The sequence below is a fragment of the Glycine max genome, chromosome 5 (genome assembly GCF_000004515.6).
Source record: "Glycine max cultivar Williams 82 chromosome 5, Glycine_max_v4.0, whole genome shotgun sequence".
Classification (NCBI taxonomy): domain Eukaryota; kingdom Viridiplantae; phylum Streptophyta; class Magnoliopsida; order Fabales; family Fabaceae; genus Glycine; species Glycine max.
The window spans coordinates 39,993,358-40,012,094 of record NC_038241.2 but is presented as its reverse complement, the minus strand read 5'-3'; the positions used below and the strand labels follow the sequence as shown (position 1 = coordinate 40,012,094).

Genomic DNA, 18,737 nt, shown 5'->3' with positions numbered 1-18,737 from the left:
ATACTTAATAAAAAATATTGTTAATGAGATCTGATCTTGCAACCATCTATCCAATTTAGTTCTAGTAAGACAAAGGAAAATATTGATAAAAGAGTTACTAACCTTGAAAGGAAATAAATAAGAAATAACTAGTGAATAAATAGAAAGAAGATTAGAAGGAGTGAAGAAAAAGGAGCAATGACGACTTTAGAATGTTAGAAGACAAAAGGGAAAAAGACTATGCATAAATAAAATAAATAAATAAACTTCACAAACAAATAAATAGTATAGAAAAACCATAAAGAAAGTCATCCGTTTCATTTTCTTCTGCGCTTCTTCTCTGGTCTCTGGCTTCCTTGGTACGGGAAGAACTCAATCTTGTCCATTTCCCTTTGGTTTTTCTTTCTTCGATCTCTTCACCTTCTTTTCGACTACTCTCTTATCACAGCTCGCTTTCTTAACTAGAGCCCTCTCCGTTGAGGTACGCGTATCCGCGTCTTCTTAACTTTTTTAGTTTCTCAACTTTTTCAGATTTTAGGGTTTGTTCAGGTTTTCACTGTTTTCGCTCTTTTTTCCTAAGATCAGTGAGGAGTTCGTGAATATTCGCTTGAGATTTGACTGCGAAGCTGGTTTTAGAGGTTTCGGAGTTTCTATTTATTGCTTTTGTTATTATTTTTTTCCAATTCTAGCGTTCGTTTGTTGTGTCTTGTGGTTGTTTCGGTCTCACTGTGTGTTCTTTTGACGAATTCTCTTTCAATTTTGCTTGCTTTTGTGTTTGATGTGGGAGGCATGTGTAGCTAGTAGAGTTTGTGGCTTCTAATCGATGATTTTTGGTTAATTGTTGCTAATTTTTTAATTGTTCTCATGGAAAGTGGTTGTGTTTCAGAGAAGTTTTGGTATGCGTTGATTTGCACAAGGGATTGCTCGTGAATCTGGTCTTTGAGGGTTTACTGTTGGAATTTGTTTATATAGATCGTTTTATGCGTGTTTAATTGTTTTTTTCCCCTTTTTTCAACAGCTTGTGTCATATGCATTTGATTCTAAGTTTTGAAAGAACTAACGGTGTTGGATACCGGAGGTGTTTTTTATTTGGTGACGTTAACTAGAGCAGCTTTTGCATGTTTTTCTTTTGTCATAAATCCGGATTGTAATTGGAGTATCTTTAGTGTTTTTTATTTTCCACTGGTTTCAGCAATTGGTAATGAGACAAATGCATACCATGAATGTTACTTTTGTTGCTGTAATTGAAATTTTTATTATGTTGAAATGCTAAATTATTTTGCGGTTTATTTTGGTTCTAGGGTTTCTCCAGGTGTGGTTTGATTTACAGTTTCTGATGCTGAAGAAATAAAAAAGCTTGAAGGCTTTTGCTCTTCTGTGTGAAAAATGTTGGAAAGTGGTGCGAAATTCCCAGGAATAATAGATCTCAACAAAAATAATAACAACTACTATGATTTCTCTCAAGGCTTTTACCATAAGCTTGGGGAGGGTACCAATATGTCAATTGACAGTGTTGGGAGCTTGCAGACAAGTAACGGCGGAGGATCTGTTGCGATGTCTATCGATAATAGCAGTGTCGGGTCCAATGATTCCCATACTCGCATGTTAGACCACCAAGGGTTGCGGAGGCGTGCCAATGATAACTACTCTGTTGCACATAGTGCCAATCGTCGGGGAAGAGTCACCCATGCTTTGAGTGATGATGCTTTAGCTCAAGCTCTAATGGACAATAGTTCTCCGACTGAAGGGCTTGACAATTTTGATGAGTGGACAATTGATTTGAGGAAACTGAATATGGGTGAGCCTTTTGCTCAAGGAGCTTTTGGGAAACTTTACCGAGGTACTTACAATGGTGAAGATGTTGCAATCAAAATCTTGGAGAGGCCTGAAAATGATCCAGCAAAGGCTCAATTGATGGAACAACAGTTCCAGCAGGAGGTCACAATGTTGGCCACACTAAAGCATTCTAACATAGTTCGTTTCATTGGTGCATGCCGCAAGCCAATGGTATGGTGCATTGTAACTGAGTATGCCAAAGGTGGTTCAGTTCGACAATTTTTAATGAAGCGTCAAAACCGCTCAGTTCCCCTCAAATTGGCTGTCAAACAAGCTTTGGATGTTGCAAGGGGGATGGCTTATGTTCATGGCCTTGGATTTATCCACAGGGACTTGAAATCTGATAATCTTTTGATTTTTGGTGACAAGTCAATTAAAATTGCTGACTTTGGAGTTGCCCGTATTGAGGTGCAAACTGAAGGAATGACACCTGAGACTGGAACATACCGTTGGATGGCTCCGTAAGATCTTTTGCTGTTCTCTCTTTTTATATTTATATAGTTTTATATGCATTCTAGCTTCATTTTTGGAATGATTTTTGGAGAGCTTCTCTATTATGGTTAATTTTTTTAAGATGTTTATTGAAGGCAATATTGCTTAAATTTTAAATGCTTCTGACAAACAACTGCTTGTTTTTGTTTTTATATCATGTTTTCCTTGTTGAGGGCGAGCCCTGGTGCAGCGGTAAAGTTGTGCCTTGGTGACTTGTTGGTCATGGGTTCGAATCCGGAAACAGCCTCTTTGCATATGCAAGGGTAAGGCTGCGTACAACATCCCTCCCCCATACCTTCGCATAGCGAAGAGCCTCTGGGCAATGGGGTACGAAGTTTTTTTATCATGTTTTCCTTGTTCCTAATCAGCTGTTTGTGAATTGTGTTCCTGAACAGAAATGGCATATACAGCTGAAATAGTAATTATGCAATTTCCTTGAGACATATATGTTTGTTGTACAACTTTTTTGTTTGCTTCTGGTTTTAATATTGCCCGGTGCTGGTAAATCTTGTTCTATTGTTTTTACAATTTTTATTTTTAGCTAAATATTTGTCACTATAATATAATTATAATTATGATATACATTTCTTTTAATCACATTCTCGCAGTGTCTTCTTATCATTATCTTTCATGCATCAAGTAGTGGCTGTCATTTTGTTGACTCAAATGCTAAGGGCATGTCTACACTGCATCAGACTAACCCTACAGAAAAAATAATTGCAATTACTTGCTTCATCATTTATTTTAGAAGCAAGTTCTGATGATAATGCTAATTTCTGAAAGTTGCCATCATTGGAAGCTGCACTTGACATGACAGTTTAAAAATATAGCTCTTGTTTTTGAAACCTACTTCTTTATATTCTTTTAAACTTTGTTTTTCTTTTGACTTGTGCACATTCATGGTTTATGGCTGATAATCTCTACAATGGTGCCATCAATTTTTTTCTCATCTATTTTCTGCTTTATGTGTCCCCCAGCCTGCCCAACTCCTTGCTTGGATAATGACAGATGTATTTTGCATCCATACTGAATAAACAATCAAACTTTTGATTTGAGCTTAGAAAATTTTGGCTGCATGTTTTTGTGAATCTCATGATTTTTTTTCCTCCTTTATTTGTGTTCTCACATCTCAGTGGCTTGATATATTTGGGTAGATGCATTGCACTCTGCTGTCTACCAGCTAATTCCTATCATGCAACATTTTGGTGGTAGAGTTGACAATTCTGCTTAGGGGATCATTGACCAAGCTTTGGGTATACTAGAGGAATGCTTAAAATCTATGGTTCATTCATCAGACAAATCCAATATACATGTGTTTGTCCCAATAAAGACATGCTTTCTAATTACTAGCCCATGTCAAGCAGAAGTTTAATTAATCAAAATTGCCATAGCTTGGTTTTGAGTTAGTAATCTTGTTGTGGTTTAGGGTAAGCTGCTAAGCTAGGGTAATGAAGCTAAGTTGTTTATAACACTTGTTGGTATTTTTGTTGGGCAATTTGGGCAAGTGAATTTTGTTTCTTGTATTTGGCTTTAGGTAGTGAAAGCAGCTGTATGTTCTGGTCTTTTATGCATTTATTATCTGAATATTGGCATGATTTGGCGACCTACATTGCATGGCTATTTATTGGATATGTATTCACGTGCCATATCAAGGGTATTTGGAGAATATTGGGTATGTATTCACATGCTTCCTTAAATACTGGCATGATTTGGCAAGCTACAATGCATGGTTAGTCATAAACAGTTGCCACAATCCTACGTTACTGTCTGCGATATCATAGTAGCGTTGTGAAATGTGAAAACTTCGCATGATTATGAGCATATCCTGTTGCATTCATGTATTTTCTAATGCATATTGTGTTGCAGTTTATCTTGTCTTGATGCTTAATGGCCGTTGCATGATGAGGGAGTTATGTTTCTATTGGATGTTTAATTTGTTGTGTTTTTGGCCACTTTGTGTTCGCTGCATTGAAATAGGTCCCAGTAATTGTTTTTTGTTTGGACATTTGTGTTTTAATGGAGGTTTGATTGCATGCCCATTACATTCATGTGCTTGTATCGGTAATATTTAATGACATGCCTTGAGTATTTTCATTTGAACTGTTGCACTGTTTGATTATTTATTTTAACTGTATTGGGCAATATGATTAATTCTTCTTACAGAAATGGCAACATGGAATCTATATGTAGGATTATGAATGTGTAAGATTAGGTTTATTGTGGCTGACTCAAAAAACTGGATTGAGGCTTGTGTTTAGTGCTGTTATTCTTTAGGGTGTTCTGACAGGCATGTATTCTACTCAAAACAAGCCAAGGAAGCATGACACCCCCTTGCTAATGTTTTGATTTTTCTTGTCAAATACTTTTAAATAAATTTGAAACATTTGTTATGCATTTCTAACATTCTTTTTTTGTGTTACTTTGAAAATATTATAAAATATGGCTTGGAAATCATGTGAAAAGAACTGGAATTTTTCATTTTTTTTTACTTTGCTTTCTGATAACTTTGTTGTGGATCTTGGGCGTGCCCTCAGGGTTTATAGGAATATAGGGAAAAGTGCTCTGATGATATTTTTTATATGTTATATGGTTTTGTTTTTGTTTTGAGGAAAATGCTTGTATTTTTCTGGCAAGCATTTTACAGTTAGATTTGCTTTGAGATTGGATTGTTTTGGTTGATTTTCTTTGGTTCTATTCAAAGGGAAACATCCATGAAACTTCCTTGTTAGATATTCAGAGGAATTGGAATGCCATTTAGTTGTTATTCTTTTTTATGACTTTCTTATAATGATATATTTACCATTTGTTTCTTTGTCTTATTTCTTTCTAAGACTATTCTTCTGCTGAATGAGGGATGTTGATAGCTTTCTAGAACTAGCTGGTAATCAATACTGACTATATAGGGGAGATTTATGCAATTATGTTCAGCGAATATATATATATATATATATATATATATATATATATATATATATGGACAGCTCCATTCATCATGCATGATATTACTCTAATCATGTCTGCTTCAGAGTCAGCATGTTTTCACATGCTTCTGCTAATGATCAAAATCCAGTTATCCATCTTGTTTGAAATGCAGAAATTCATGATTAATTTTAACTGTTTTATATTTTTGTTTACAAAATTAATTTGTTTTGGTATTTAGATTTTGTTGTTTGCTGATCTACTGCAGGGAGATGATCCAGCATAGGCCTTACACACAAAAAGTGGATGTATATAGCTTTGGGATTGTTCTATGGGAACTCATCACTGGTATGCTTCCATTTCAGAACATGACAGCAGTACAGGCCGCATTTGCAGTTGTCAACAGAAATGTTCGCCCAATCATACCTAACGATTGCCTAGCGGTTCTCCGTGACATCATGACAAGATGCTGGGATCCCAACCCTGATGTCAGGCCACCATTTGCTGAAATTGTAGGAATGCTTGAGAATGCAGAGAATGAGATCATGACAACAGTTCGGAAGGCTCGGTTCAGGTGTTGCATGACCCATCCAATGACTGCTGACTGATCTGATCCTCTGTGAAAGCAAATGCAAAAAAGTCATAAAAACATAGACTGGAAAATTTGGGGGCAAGATGAAACTCTGGTAGTGAAGGGTGACTATATTATAGCTTTGTGTATCTGTGTGTTTTATTTATTTATCTGGAGACCTTTTGCTTATTCGGTATCTGTTTACTGAATGTCTGTTCTGAATTAGTAAAGAGAAGACGGTGTATGTAATACATGCATGTTTTACAGTTATGTATAGCTTGAGTTCTGAAGGCAACATAAAATGAGATCATGGGCGAAAACTTTTGCTTTGTATGTACGCTTGCTTGCACCAAAACTCACAACTACCCCGGGGATTGACATACTGCCAGGTTTGGTTCAACGTGGGGCTTAAATTTAGCTATTAAAAGAAAATAACTCAGACTTATCCAATTTTGACATTTTTTTTCTCCCTTCGATAAACAAGTAATTTGCTTCTTAAAAAATTTATCCTACTAATCATCTCTACTTCTAAAGTCTTAACACACCGTTGGTCGTTGAACTTCCTTTATTGCTTTGAGTCCTTTCACGTGCTTCCTTCAATAATATTACTTCTAGTTTTCTTTCGAGTTCTGATTTTTTGACATTCATATATCTCATAAACTTACTTGATATCTTTATTTTCTCTTTATTTCTTTCTTCTCATCAAATTATATCATTTATCATATTTATACTTCTCTTTTTCTCTCTCAAGGTATCAAGTAGTATTGAATGACAAAATATCTTTTTTGCTTTTTGTATTCCTAATCATCGTTCTTTTCACACGTTTCCTTCAATAATATTACTAGTTGTATATCCTAATAGAATATTGCACTACCCTCTTTTTTCTATATGGAAACAGTGCATTTTTTTAACTTGTTTTTGTGATGCAGAACATTTGTGTGTACTGCAATTAAAACTTAACTTGCGTAGAATTTGTCATAAACTATCAACGTTATTATTTGTTATGAATGATTTTCATCGATGTTAATAAATTAACTGAAGCGACGTCAATCTTGTGAGGGAGAAAAGTTAAGTAGCTCTGGTAGAAAAGAGAGGTAGTGGAAGAAAAAGAGAATAAATTTACAAAAGCTCTGATATTAGATCTACGATTTTGATTTTGTAATGTTGCATTCTAACCTCCAAGCATCTTTAACTTTACCATTCACACAATAATTAAGTCAATTAATAGACGAAGAATAAATAAACCCAGTTTATAATTAAAAATAATAATATTTTCTTTTGAGTGGTAAAAATTAAAATTGGCTTATTGTTAATACATTAATGAAAGGAGAAAACCTTAAACATAAATAGGTAATAAGATAAGATAATAATTTGGGAGGTTCATTGATTCATTTAAATAAGAGAATAAAATAGAATTTATCTCTTGTTACAAAAAAAAAGGGAATAAAATAGACAGAATATGACAAGAAAAAAATGTAAGGTAAGGAAAACAAACATCTAATTACAATTTAATTTCTAAGAGGGAAAACAAAAAGGTATATGACAGATGTTGTAAAAAAAGGGGAAAAAGAACGAAGTTGTAACCCTATCTGTTAGTTTTGTTTCTCTTTAGCTTCGCCAGTCCAGTAAGCTTTTTCAGCAACAAGAATCTTTTCAGGGTTGAAGGGCCCGCTTTCATGATCTATTATATTGCTTTTCCATTTCATTCCATCAGTAATGCTTTTAATCTTCACCAGAAGCTCCACTGTCTCTCTGAATATAACAGTACCTTCTGGCCTCAAAATTCTATCCATCTCCAGTAGTATCTGAGTAATGTTGCACCTTCCACACACAACAATTAATCCATTTCAAAACCATATAATAATTAAGACACAATTCATAACATGGTAAGAAATAAATAACATAACCTAGAGAGTTAGATATACAATGTCCATAAGTTTACCTACCTATCCTGATATATGCCAAATACATTACTAGCATGGATGAGATCATATGTTCTTGGATAAGTTGAGAAAGCTTCACACCAATCATGGTAAGTTCCAATAAAACCTCGTTCATAAATTGCACCAAGAGTGTCATGGTCTGAATTTGGGGGAACAACATTCATAACCCATACTGGAAATTTTATTAAGGCTGCTGCAAATCCACCAAGATAAGCATTCATGTCCATGACGTTTCTATATCTCCCTTGGGAAAGAGGAACGAGATGCTTGTAATGTGCTATCCTTTCCCTCCATACTTCATTGTCCTTTTGAAATTTCTCCGTATCAATGCTTGGTATTGAACCACTACTAATTCGAGGAGGGACCGCAAATGCTCGTTTAGGCCATTTTTCTAGTGCCCCTCCTGCCATTTTGTCTGCGCTGTTAACTTCTGGCAATGGAGTTATGCACTTTTCCATATTTTGGTACCTTTTCAATGCAATTAAACAAAGAAAATGCTATGAACAACCAAGATTTTAATCATAAGTGATCCTACCCATAGTACAAATTAAGGACAAAACTTAGATACGATAGTATGACTTGTCAAAATAGACATTTGTCTTAACAATAGTTTGAGTTTCCATAAAAAATCATGGTTGATATGACTTCTGTATTAGTAATGATAGGATAAAAATCTTTTACACGATTAGTGCATAGGCCATTTACTCATTTGTTATTGAAATGAAAACAATGATTACTAAGATTAGATGTTGATTTTGATAAAACACTAAAAGTAGTTATGAGATTATGTAAGTTTTGCTGTAATAATAGAAATGGTCTAAAGAATTACCAAGCCATGTCAGGATTGTCGGATTGACACATGTGTGGTGTTTTGTAAATCTGTTTAGTTTGTGCACATCCAACGTGGTTTTTAGGCTTTTGCCAAATGGAGAGGTCATCCTTCTCAACTACTTTTGTCCAACATATGCGTTTGGCCACTTCCTCAATAGCATCTTGCTCTTGCTTCAAATCCTCTTCGGTCCTTTCCCACCCCCTCCAGTATTTCTTCCATCTAATAGGTGGGCCAGAGAGAATCCAATAGCCACCTGGCCTCAGAACTCTATCCACTTCAATCAAATACAAACCATCTGTGGGATGAAAATTAGAGAATTAATGACTAATGAAAATGCAAATACAACTATTTTTCTTTTAGGAATGAAAATGAAGACGTACAACTTATGAATTCCTAGCAAAAATGGTTCCATTTTCATGCGCAATGTTGAAAGAATAATTAATGCCTTAATTGTATATATGTACTTAAGTTTTGTTCTGCATGCTCTTCTGCCGTATTCGAACCCAATATCCTATGGAATTGTCCTGACAACAATTGCCATAGGGACCAAGACGGCCTGTAAATATGTACTTAAATAACTATTTGTTTGATTAATTATTTCTTATTAAACTAGATAGCCCATGAAAATAGTGGGTCATCATAATCTAAAAAGTGTGAATACCAAATTTGTGCCAAGGTATCAAGCAGCGAGAACAATGAGCCATATCAAACGCCCTTGCTGGGTATGGAATCCTCTGTGAAGCCATGATGCCAATCATTGCTGGAACTCCTCTTTCCAATGCAAACTGGACCTGTGCTTCATGTGTATCTCTTGGTGCAAAGGACATAGCTATGATGTCTCTTTTCAAAAGGTAAGCACCCCAACTTGCAACCTTTACAGTGCAAGAAGGAATTAAGTATAAGCAACACACCCTACACACAAAAAAAGCATATGTAGTCCTAACGTTTGATTTGATTTTCGATCAATCACGATCACCTATTAAACTCAACTGTGCAAAGTTCCAAACACTACTAGGTTACAACAAATAAAACTCAGTTAACAAAACGTAAATAATGTATGCAGGATGAAGATTTTTACACTTTAATTCAATCAGAAATTCACACATATAAGTTTATTGACTATCAATAATCACCTTAAAAGTTTATCTAATCTAACATGATTTCTAATAGGTTGATAGTGTAAAACTCAAAAAATAAATAGAGGCATAGAGATAAATGAGGATAGAATATAGATTAACTTACACCACAGCCAGTATCAATTGCAGTTCTGATAGTACCACTTGTGAGGGGAATAAGCTCATTAATGTCGTCAATGTATGCATCAGCTCCACGTGGAAACATTGTACCTCCTCCAGGGAACCTGAATCTGTCACCTTCAACTTGAATCCAGTTTTGAATAGCTTTCTCAATGCTAAGCTCTTTGTGTGGAATATTGTCGTACCAAGCATAATCTCTGCTTTGAGGCCATTTAAAAGGTGTCTTGTATTTTGGTGGAGCAGGTATGAGGCAGTTTAGTAGTTCCTCCTTGGCGGGGCAATGTCTCTCCCTATACTTCAACATGTTTCGGTCAAATTTGCGACCTCTAACGGGATCTTGGCACGGAGTGTATTCACTAAACGACATGTCACATGGTGGGAACTCTTGTGCCCCTCCAGAATCATTGACGTCAATTTGATGGTGACTTTCAAAATTTAAATTAGTTGCTGAAGATGACATGCCTGATGTAGTTGACCCAACATTACAATCCACTTTTGAGAGGATCTCAGATTGGCTATTGGGTGACGGAGTGTTCTTCCATGCACCCATTATGTAAGATAGAATGCATAGCCCACTAACTCCTAAAATCCATGTCAGACGATTTCTCTTTGAATCAAACTGACCATAATGTTTTGGTGATCCATCCTTGCCCATTTTCCTTCTGCTTTCACCTCTGAGGAAATTTTCAAATAAACAAATATTAGTTTATGTTCATAAGTTTGAGATACATGAAGCTGCAACAAGTCAACAACAATTGAATGGTTTAATAGTGACATTCTTCTATCAAGCTACCTTCACTTCTTTTTCGTGTATATTAGAAATGTAGAATCTAATTTTGATATAAGTGACAACCAATAAAATATTTTTTTTGGTTGAAATTAGATATCTCTCAACTAAGGATTAAGACTAATCTCTCAAATATTGAAAGTCATTTAAGAAGTTGATCTACTTAAAAAGATAACGTATTTTAGGTCGAATGAACCATACTTTGCTTCCTACTTTAGAAACTATAAAAGTTTCGTGTAAGTGAAAATGCCTTAGTATATTGATTTGACCATAATTTCTTATTTGTCAATAACATGCAGAATGTTTTTCACTAATAGTAAATCAAAATTTAAAATGTTTTTAATTGCAACATTAGTAATCAAGTTTAGGATGAATGTATCTAAAGAATCAGACTGAGAGCTGAAATAAATGTGGTGATTTTGAATCAAGAAAACAACTAGACATTAAGCAAACGATCAGAAAGTGGAAAATGAATAGTGCTTGTGCTCCACTTTAAACTATGGAGCTGCCTTTAAGATATTTAGTTAATTAGTTGAAGATGAACCTGTTTTTGTGTATTATAATTGAATTTTGATATATCTACTAACTATTAAATCTTTACACTATTAGCGAACCGTATTGTTCTACTTAAGAAACTAAGCACTCAAAGTTTAATGCAACCGAAAAACTTTTAGTTAGTATAATGATGCAATGCTTTCTTATTTGTACTAATAATGTACAATGTTTTTCACTAATGCTAAATCAAATCTAAAAACAGATTTTTCCCTATTGCAACAATATTAGTCAAGGCTGAAGATGAATGTTCTTGTATAGTAACAAAAAAATCAAATATATTTAAAAAAAATTGAAAAGAGAGAGTTAAAATGAATAAAGTGATCAAACAATGAATATTAGCAACCCACTATCTACAATTAATTAGATGGAATTCATAGCTAAATTATAAACGAGATTATTGGACAGAGAGTTAAATTTACATGATTTTGTGAACACATGAATTTCATCATATTACGGTAAGGTGTAAAGAGTATGTTGTTATCATATCTTTAAGATATATATTAATGATCAACTAGGAAAAGGTGAAAAACATTGTTGTTATGAAGAGGGACGAGACCAGAAAGATAAACAATCGTATTTGGTTAGGAAAATTCACGGGAACTTCAACTTTTTTAGTTCTATATTTCAAAAACAAACAAATAAGGAAAGATAGAACAGTGGTATTATAAGAAATGTGTATCTTATGTCAAACAATTGCAAAAAATAAATTTAGTAACTTCAAAATTGCAAAGAATGAAAATAAGTGGTGCTATATTTTTTATAAAAGAAACAAAAACACATAACTGAAAGCTAGAGGAGGAAAGAACATGTGAGGTTAAAAAAGTAATACAGAAGGAGTCTTAAATTGAAGATATTTTAGTAATTCTTCTTTCAATTAGACTATTAATAGCTTTTAATTTATAGATGCTTGTTTGCTCTTGTTTTTACCTCAGTTATTAGATTCCTTTTTCTTCTTAAAAAAATCTGGGAAGGGTGGAGGTTAAGTCTTCTAAACTAAATTACACATAAACTACTGATGATCTACTCATTTGATATAGTAGCTAAGTGTAGAAGTAATTTATACGAAAAAAATTAAAAGAGAAAACCTGAGAAAGGGAACAAAAGAACACACGCACCTCAAAGTTTTAAGTAAAATATACTATCGATATTCTACTCTTTCAATGCCATCTTCCACAAATAATTGGGTATCTATCATTCTATCATATTTGAATTATCCACACATGACAAGTTTTAAAGCCAGAGTAGCAACTAATGCAAAGAACAAAAGATGTGAAGACAAAAGCAACAAAAGAAAAAGAAAACAAAAGAAAAGGAAGGTGAATCTTGCTGACATACCAGAGGTGATGATATTGAGAAGACTCGAAGAATGTGTAATTTTTTTTTTATATATGACGATATTAAGAACAAAAAAAGGAATAAAAAGAAAAGGTAGACAGAAAAGGAAGGTGGGGTTTGTTTGTAGCTACATTTTGCATCTTCCATTGTCCCCTAACTTCTTGTTCATCCAGAGAAATGATGGAAGAAAATAGATAAATTGGATTTAGTCAACAAACCTATTTGTTGAGATGGCAAATAATGAGACATGGTAGCCTCTATTTACTCTTTTTTCACAAACAATAAGGATCTTTTGTTCCTAAGAAATGTGAGAGAAAAAATAGAAGGAAACTAAAGGAGGTTTGTTGTGAATGCTCCCCTCCCACACACAAAAAAAAAAAATGTAGTAGTAGATGCAAGATACAAGTGTGTTGTGTGTAGGTTTAGGAGTGGAAAATAACAATTAAAGTATATCATATATATATATATTATTAAAATTCGTTAGCAAGTAGATATACACTCACATTTTAAAAAAATTATTGGTGAGGCTACTTAAAAAGAAAGAAGAAGAAAAATTAAGTTGTAGTATAACAATGAATATTTTATATTACGTACACTAGTTAAAATCTAGTAACTAAAAGATTGAAAATAATAATGAATGACTCTAAATATCGATTTAGAGACTAAATCTAAATGTTTGGAACCAATATAAAGTTAGCATGCATCTAAAATATACGCCGATAGTTGTTAAGGATTCTATTCATTTATTTAGAGACTGTCAAGTGTGACTGTGTGAGCCACCGCGTGCCATTGCCGGGAAGGGATTTTGATTCTTCTCAAGCGTTAGTCTCGTCGGTTTCACAACAGTTGCCTTGTCTTCCATTATCATTTGTTTGAGATGAAATTTAAAATCATAAGATTATTTTAAGAATCAATTATATGTATAATTAATCATTGTTATTATCTATTATAATCAGAATCAATTCTTTATTTCACTTTGTTAAACAGTGATTTGTAATAATTAATTTTGTTCGGATGCAACAAAAAATCAACTTTTATATGGTAAAAGAGTATAAAAACAGCTGAAAAAAAATAATTTTTTTGATAATTTTCTTTCTTTCTAAATTTAATCTAAAATTTCCAAACATCTTTTTTTTATAAAAAACTTAAAAATGAAACAAAAACAACTAAAATTGGAAAGAATTTTTTTTCCCAAGCATGCTCTAACGATGTTTTAGATTATGTTTCTCAAATTTGCTTTAGTGTATTCTAACGATGCTTATAAAAAAGGATGTTTGGAAATTTTAGATTAAATTTAGAGGAAAAAAAATTAACGATGTAGTTAATCATTGTTGCGAGTCTCACATCGAGTGGTTAACCCAACATGGTGAGTACTTAAATAGTTAGATAAGTTATTCTCTTATAAATTAATTTTTAAGGAGGGATCTTTTGGATGTCTGGCCGCACTTTAAAAATTATGTTTCTCAAATTTGCTTTAATATTCTAATTTTTGGCACTCTAAATTCAAGGGTAGTTTTTTTTGGATGAATTTCTCTTTATCCTAGTCACCTTTTCATTTTCATTCTTTGCCTTTATGTGCAGACTTTTATTTCACAGTATTTGATTATTAAGATAGTGTTCGGTAAAATGAGAAGAAAAAGAATAAAAGAAAATGAAAGTGTGAAAAAAAAAGATAGTAGAAAAATAATGAAAAATATATTTGTTTGATTTAGATGAAAAAGAGGGTAAGAAAGATGAAATATTTTAATTAAAATTTTTAAATAGGTAAAAAAAAAACATTAGTCCAATTCTCATTTAACTCCCAACTAAAACAATTATGCTGTTCTTTTATTTTTACAAAAACTTTTAAAAAAAATAAATAAGCATATTGAAAGAATACTAGCAAATAAAATAAACCTGATGTGATATAGTTAACTTATGCTCTATTGTTTTATTTCAACTTTCTTCAATAGTCATGAAATTAATGATCGAATATACAAATTATGTCTTTTACAAAACAAAAGAGACAATGAATCCAAATGCAACCTAATAAGTTTTTTTTTTCATGTGTATTGCGTTATTCAAATCCATTTAGCCAAAATGCAGTCAATATGCCCGTCTCCTATGTTGATCAAATCGATTATGAAATGAGGACAATCAATTATACAGTTGACATGGGTAAAAAAACATAAAATATGTCACGTCTCAAGTTGTCACACGCGGATCATAAAAAAGAAGAGAGGATAAATATAAACATTTTTTTAACATTATACTCATATTAACTATTGTTTATCTTAATTGAGTTTCATCTCATTTTGGGGTCTCATTTTGGGGTGAAAGAACTCTAGGTATAATCTGATCTCATTGTTCTTATTTTCATTCCTACAAAATACATCTCATTTTCACTTTCATCCATTCTCACTTTCACTCATACCAAACACACATTAAGTCTTATATCTTGCCGGGTATTTATGTAAGCATTGACAAAGGAAAAATAAATCATTTCATCTATAAGTATTGAAGAAAATTAAACCCAACATTTTGATTCAGATGCTCTCTTGTACCAGGTTTACTTTTCAATATTGGAGCAATTTATTTTGCTTTTTTGAGCAAGTTGTGTGCATTTTGAGATTGAGAATACATGTTATTAATTAATGATAAGATATCTCTGTACCAAAAAAAAATCATATTAGATCCCAATTAATCTAAATCAAGTGAATTTATTCAAAAGGGTAAAATTCTTCGAATCTTTTATAGGTTTTGATACCAAAATCATACTTTGAAAGAAAAAAAATCATATCCTGCAGAAACATAATAACAACATTTGACACAATAATTGAAGAGTTTATTTTCCTTTCCTTATAATTTATTGAAAATAAACAAACATGAAATACTATATTCTCAACCATCGTTCACACTTTATTTAAGAGAGTTGGACATGAAGGAAACTTAAATCTAAATATAAATTTCATGCTACTAAGGATCAAGTATTTCTTTTTTTCTTTGTATGAATTTGTTCAGTTATTCCAACCATTGGTTCTTGTGCAAGGAGCAACAAATACTTTGATACCTCTTACGCATCAAGATCATCCTTCACCTTACGCTGGAGCTCTAAATATGAATCTTGTAATTCTTCATACTGAAAAAGTTCTGTTACTTCATGTTGTTTCAGTTTCTTAGCAAGCTCCGCACCCTTCATTTTTTCCTCGCATATCTGAGCTTTGACGTCAGACAATTGTTTATTTAGCCCATCAATGTCACCAATTTCATTATTTGGTTTGGCAACATTTGGTTTAGGCTCTTGTTCAAGAAACTTGGCCGCAACAACATCAACACTTGGGTGCCCAAAAGGAAAATGTGACTTGTTTTGCGCTGGAATCCTTCACCTCTGCCATTTCAATCTTACGACGACCCATAATTCCTTCACCTAATAATACAATTGAACATGACATTACAAAGAAAAGATTATTCTGAAGGTTTAGGGTTTTTTTTTATCAGCAATCAAAAGAAATATATAAAGAGAATGTATATGATCGCAGGTTTCATCCCTTTTTGGTGAAAAAAAACTAATAAATTAATCATTAACATTTATACAGAAAAAAATAACTGAATGTAAAAGAAGCAACATATATAAAAGTTTGTCGTGAAAGTATAATAACCATGACGTAAGTAGCAAGATAACTGCCACTTTGAAACTAACCATGATATCAGTAACAATAAGAACAGTATAACACTAAACCAGAAAACTATCTACTTTAATTGTCTTATATCCCTGCTAAAAAACTGAACCGAGGAGAAGGATTCGGTAACATCATAGAACCTGGTTCGTATTTCAGTTCATGAGCCACTTACCAGATTTTGTAAAAAGTTTCACTCCCTTAGAAGTAAATCTGGTATATGATATGATATACATTATTCTTTATTTATATGCACACTCTTTGAAAAATATTCAATATTGAATTTAAAGTTTCTGATTTTTTTTACTATGTATGGAAAGTATTTTAGTATATTCCCAATTTTATGAAATTGGTCCTATGAACATTTGACTTGCATTTTATTTCCATTTTTTCATAATTAAATGATAATAATACTAAAAACTTAGGCATCTTTGATTTGTTGAAAAACAAATAATATAAGTTCTTTATTTGCTAGATATCATTGTAACATTACAAAAAATGTTTTTTTTTGTACCACAACTAACATTAACTATTCTTTTATTTATTAATCTCGCCTAAAATATTTGTTTAAGTTGATATGTGTGGGATTAGAACAAGAACATACATAGCTGCTAGAATATGTACTTTGTACAAAATGATTTGTCTTTTCTTTTTCTTCAGAAAATAACAAATTAATTAGGTAAGAGCAACGCTTGAATCTTAGGATGATCTTCTCAACCATTACTAGATGAGGTCAATTATATACGACTATGTTGACTAGATGTTATTTTTGTTGATTTTAGTTTTTATAGTATTTTTGTTAAAATTGACAAACCTAATTTAATTCCATCACTCAAAAAATATAATTTTAATCTAAAACATAATTTATTTGAACATTAACTAGTTTTTAGAAGAAGAAAAAATGATATAGAACAACAACATTTTAGCAGGTAACTTTTAAAAGAATGTCATTCTAATATAATTAATTTAATATAACATAACCGTTTTATTTTGAGTCAACTCAATTTAAATAGGACTAATTTTTTAAGTAAATTTTCATTCACTAAATACCTATTTTAGTTTTCTACATATATATTACTGTTTTTATATCAAGACAAAATTAGTTGCAAATAATCACTCTCTGATAAAAATAATTACTTTTAAACATATTAAAATAGTTAGGTGAAATCATTTAATGTTATTAATTTCAAGTAAAAAATAAGATTATTCTTAAAATGTTATTCATTGAAAATTGATATCATGAATAAAATAGTCATTAAAAATAGAATATTAATTAAATGAAAGATATTTTAGGAATGATATCATTAATTAAGGTTAAATTAATTAAATTTACTTGTATTTGAGTTCAAAAAATAAGATTTTTTTTTTTTGCTTATACATATAAGTTTGGAGGGAGTACCATTTAATGAAAAGTTGATCATTAAATTAAGGTGTATGGATAAAATAAAGATTTTTTTTCTATTTTCATCTATCATAAATTATTATTATGATAAAATTTTTGACATTTTTAGTGATTTATGATTATTTTAAATGTAATATTTAAGGTAGTTTCTAATGTAGGCCAAATAAAATCTATAAAAATATTGAATATTTTTTACAATAAAATAAATTCTCTAAAAGAAATATTATTTTAGCCAATGAAACATGTCTGAGGCAAATTGAAAAAAAAGTAAATAATATTAAGTCTTATATAAATTATCAATTATATTTAATCTTCTAACATTTTGAACTTTCTAAGTATTGAAATCATATTAATCTTCTAATTTTTTATATTATAAATTGTCATATTTAATTATACCATGTTCTTATCATTAAATCTCTAATTTTTTTAATGAATATTTTCCATTTCTCTGGATATATATATATATATATATATAACACTATCCTAATCAATAAATAAATTGGTATAATTTTTTCTTACCAAAAGAAATCGGTATAATTAAAAATCATTATCCACATTTTAATATGTCGACCGCCTTAGAAAAGATGGTCAAAACTTTGACCAATAACTTATTTTGATTTGGATTTTCAATTACTTGAGATGTAGGAAACTAGGAATGTTAACTTGTTAATATTTATATATGGGGATAGCTTTTCCTTTTTTATTTATAAAAAAGTCACTATTTAATATTTGTTAAATTAGAATATCATTTAAGAGTAATATAATTTTTTGTTTATTTTTTTCTATAAAAAAATAATGCATGTTATTCTTAAACTTACATTTAAATTTAAATTATTTTTATAATAATTATACATTTTTATAATTTTAATTTTTCTCTTTGATGTATATTTCAAACTTTATATAAATAAACATTTTTCATTAAATAATTTCATACTTCATCTAAAATTCTAAATTCTAAAATTTTCAAAAATTATAAAACAACTTCAATTATCTTGTTCGAGTAAAGATTTTATTATATAAATCCAGAATTTGACTTAATCCCAAGCGACTTTTCTCAATTTAGGAAAATATTTTCTTTGTTGGTAAAATACTAGGAAAATCTTGTTGACCAGTCCAATGTCCAATGTCCAATATCGAATATCTCTTCGCTTTGAATAAAGGGTACATGGAAGAA

General features: G+C 31.4%; 2 protein-coding genes across 4 annotated transcripts; one reads left to right on the top strand and one right to left on the bottom strand.

Annotated features, from left to right (window-relative positions):
- Positions 1-260: 260 nt before the first annotated feature.
- LOC100802077 (serine/threonine-protein kinase STY13) lies at positions 261-6,092 on the top strand. Of its 3 annotated transcripts, none has more exons than XM_003525276.5 (4): positions 261-460; positions 565-617; positions 1,281-2,276; positions 5,495-6,092. In XM_003525276.5, exons 3-4 carry the CDS (start codon positions 1,366-1,368, stop codon positions 5,832-5,834), a joined length of 1,251 nt encoding a protein of 416 aa, XP_003525324.1. In that variant the 5' UTR covers positions 261-460; positions 565-617; positions 1,281-1,365; the 3' UTR covers positions 5,835-6,092. The 3 variants fall into 3 exon arrangements, with proteins under 3 accessions (XP_003525324.1, XP_006580502.1, XP_003525325.1); XM_006580439.4 differs by having other exon boundaries at positions 560-617; XM_003525277.5 differs by lacking the exon at positions 565-617.
- Positions 6,093-6,099: 7 nt separating this feature from the next.
- LOC100801548 (probable methyltransferase PMT18) lies at positions 6,100-10,601 on the bottom strand. The gene is made up of 5 exons (XM_006580440.4): positions 9,815-10,601; positions 9,234-9,444; positions 8,570-8,867; positions 7,744-8,208; positions 6,100-7,618 (listed from the first exon to the last, which is right to left on the bottom strand). The coding sequence occupies exons 1-5, from the start codon at positions 10,481-10,483 to the stop codon at positions 7,390-7,392; spliced, it is 1,872 nt and encodes a 623-aa protein (XP_006580503.1). The 5' UTR covers positions 10,484-10,601; the 3' UTR covers positions 6,100-7,389.
- Positions 10,602-18,737: the final 8,136 nt, after the last annotated feature.

Excerpts from the sequence above, each read along its gene's own strand:
- LOC100802077 (XM_003525277.5), top strand. The coding sequence starts at position 1,366 with ATGTTGGAAAGTGGTGCGAAATTCCCAGGAATAATAGATCTCAACAAA. Across the intron at positions 2,277-5,494 it reads ACATACCGTTGGATGGCTCC|GGAGATGATCCAGCATAGGC; the intron begins GTAAGATCTTTT and ends GATCTACTGCAG.
- LOC100801548 (XM_006580440.4), bottom strand. The coding sequence starts at position 10,483 with ATGGGCAAGGATGGATCACCAAAACATTATGGTCAGTTTGATTCAAAG. Across the intron at positions 8,868-9,233 it reads GATACCTTGGCACAAATTTG|ATGGTTTGTATTTGATTGAA; the intron begins GTATTCACACTT and ends TTCATCCCACAG. Across the intron at positions 7,619-7,743 it reads TTTGGCATATATCAGGATAG|GTGCAACATTACTCAGATAC; the intron begins GTAGGTAAACTT and ends TGTGTGTGGAAG.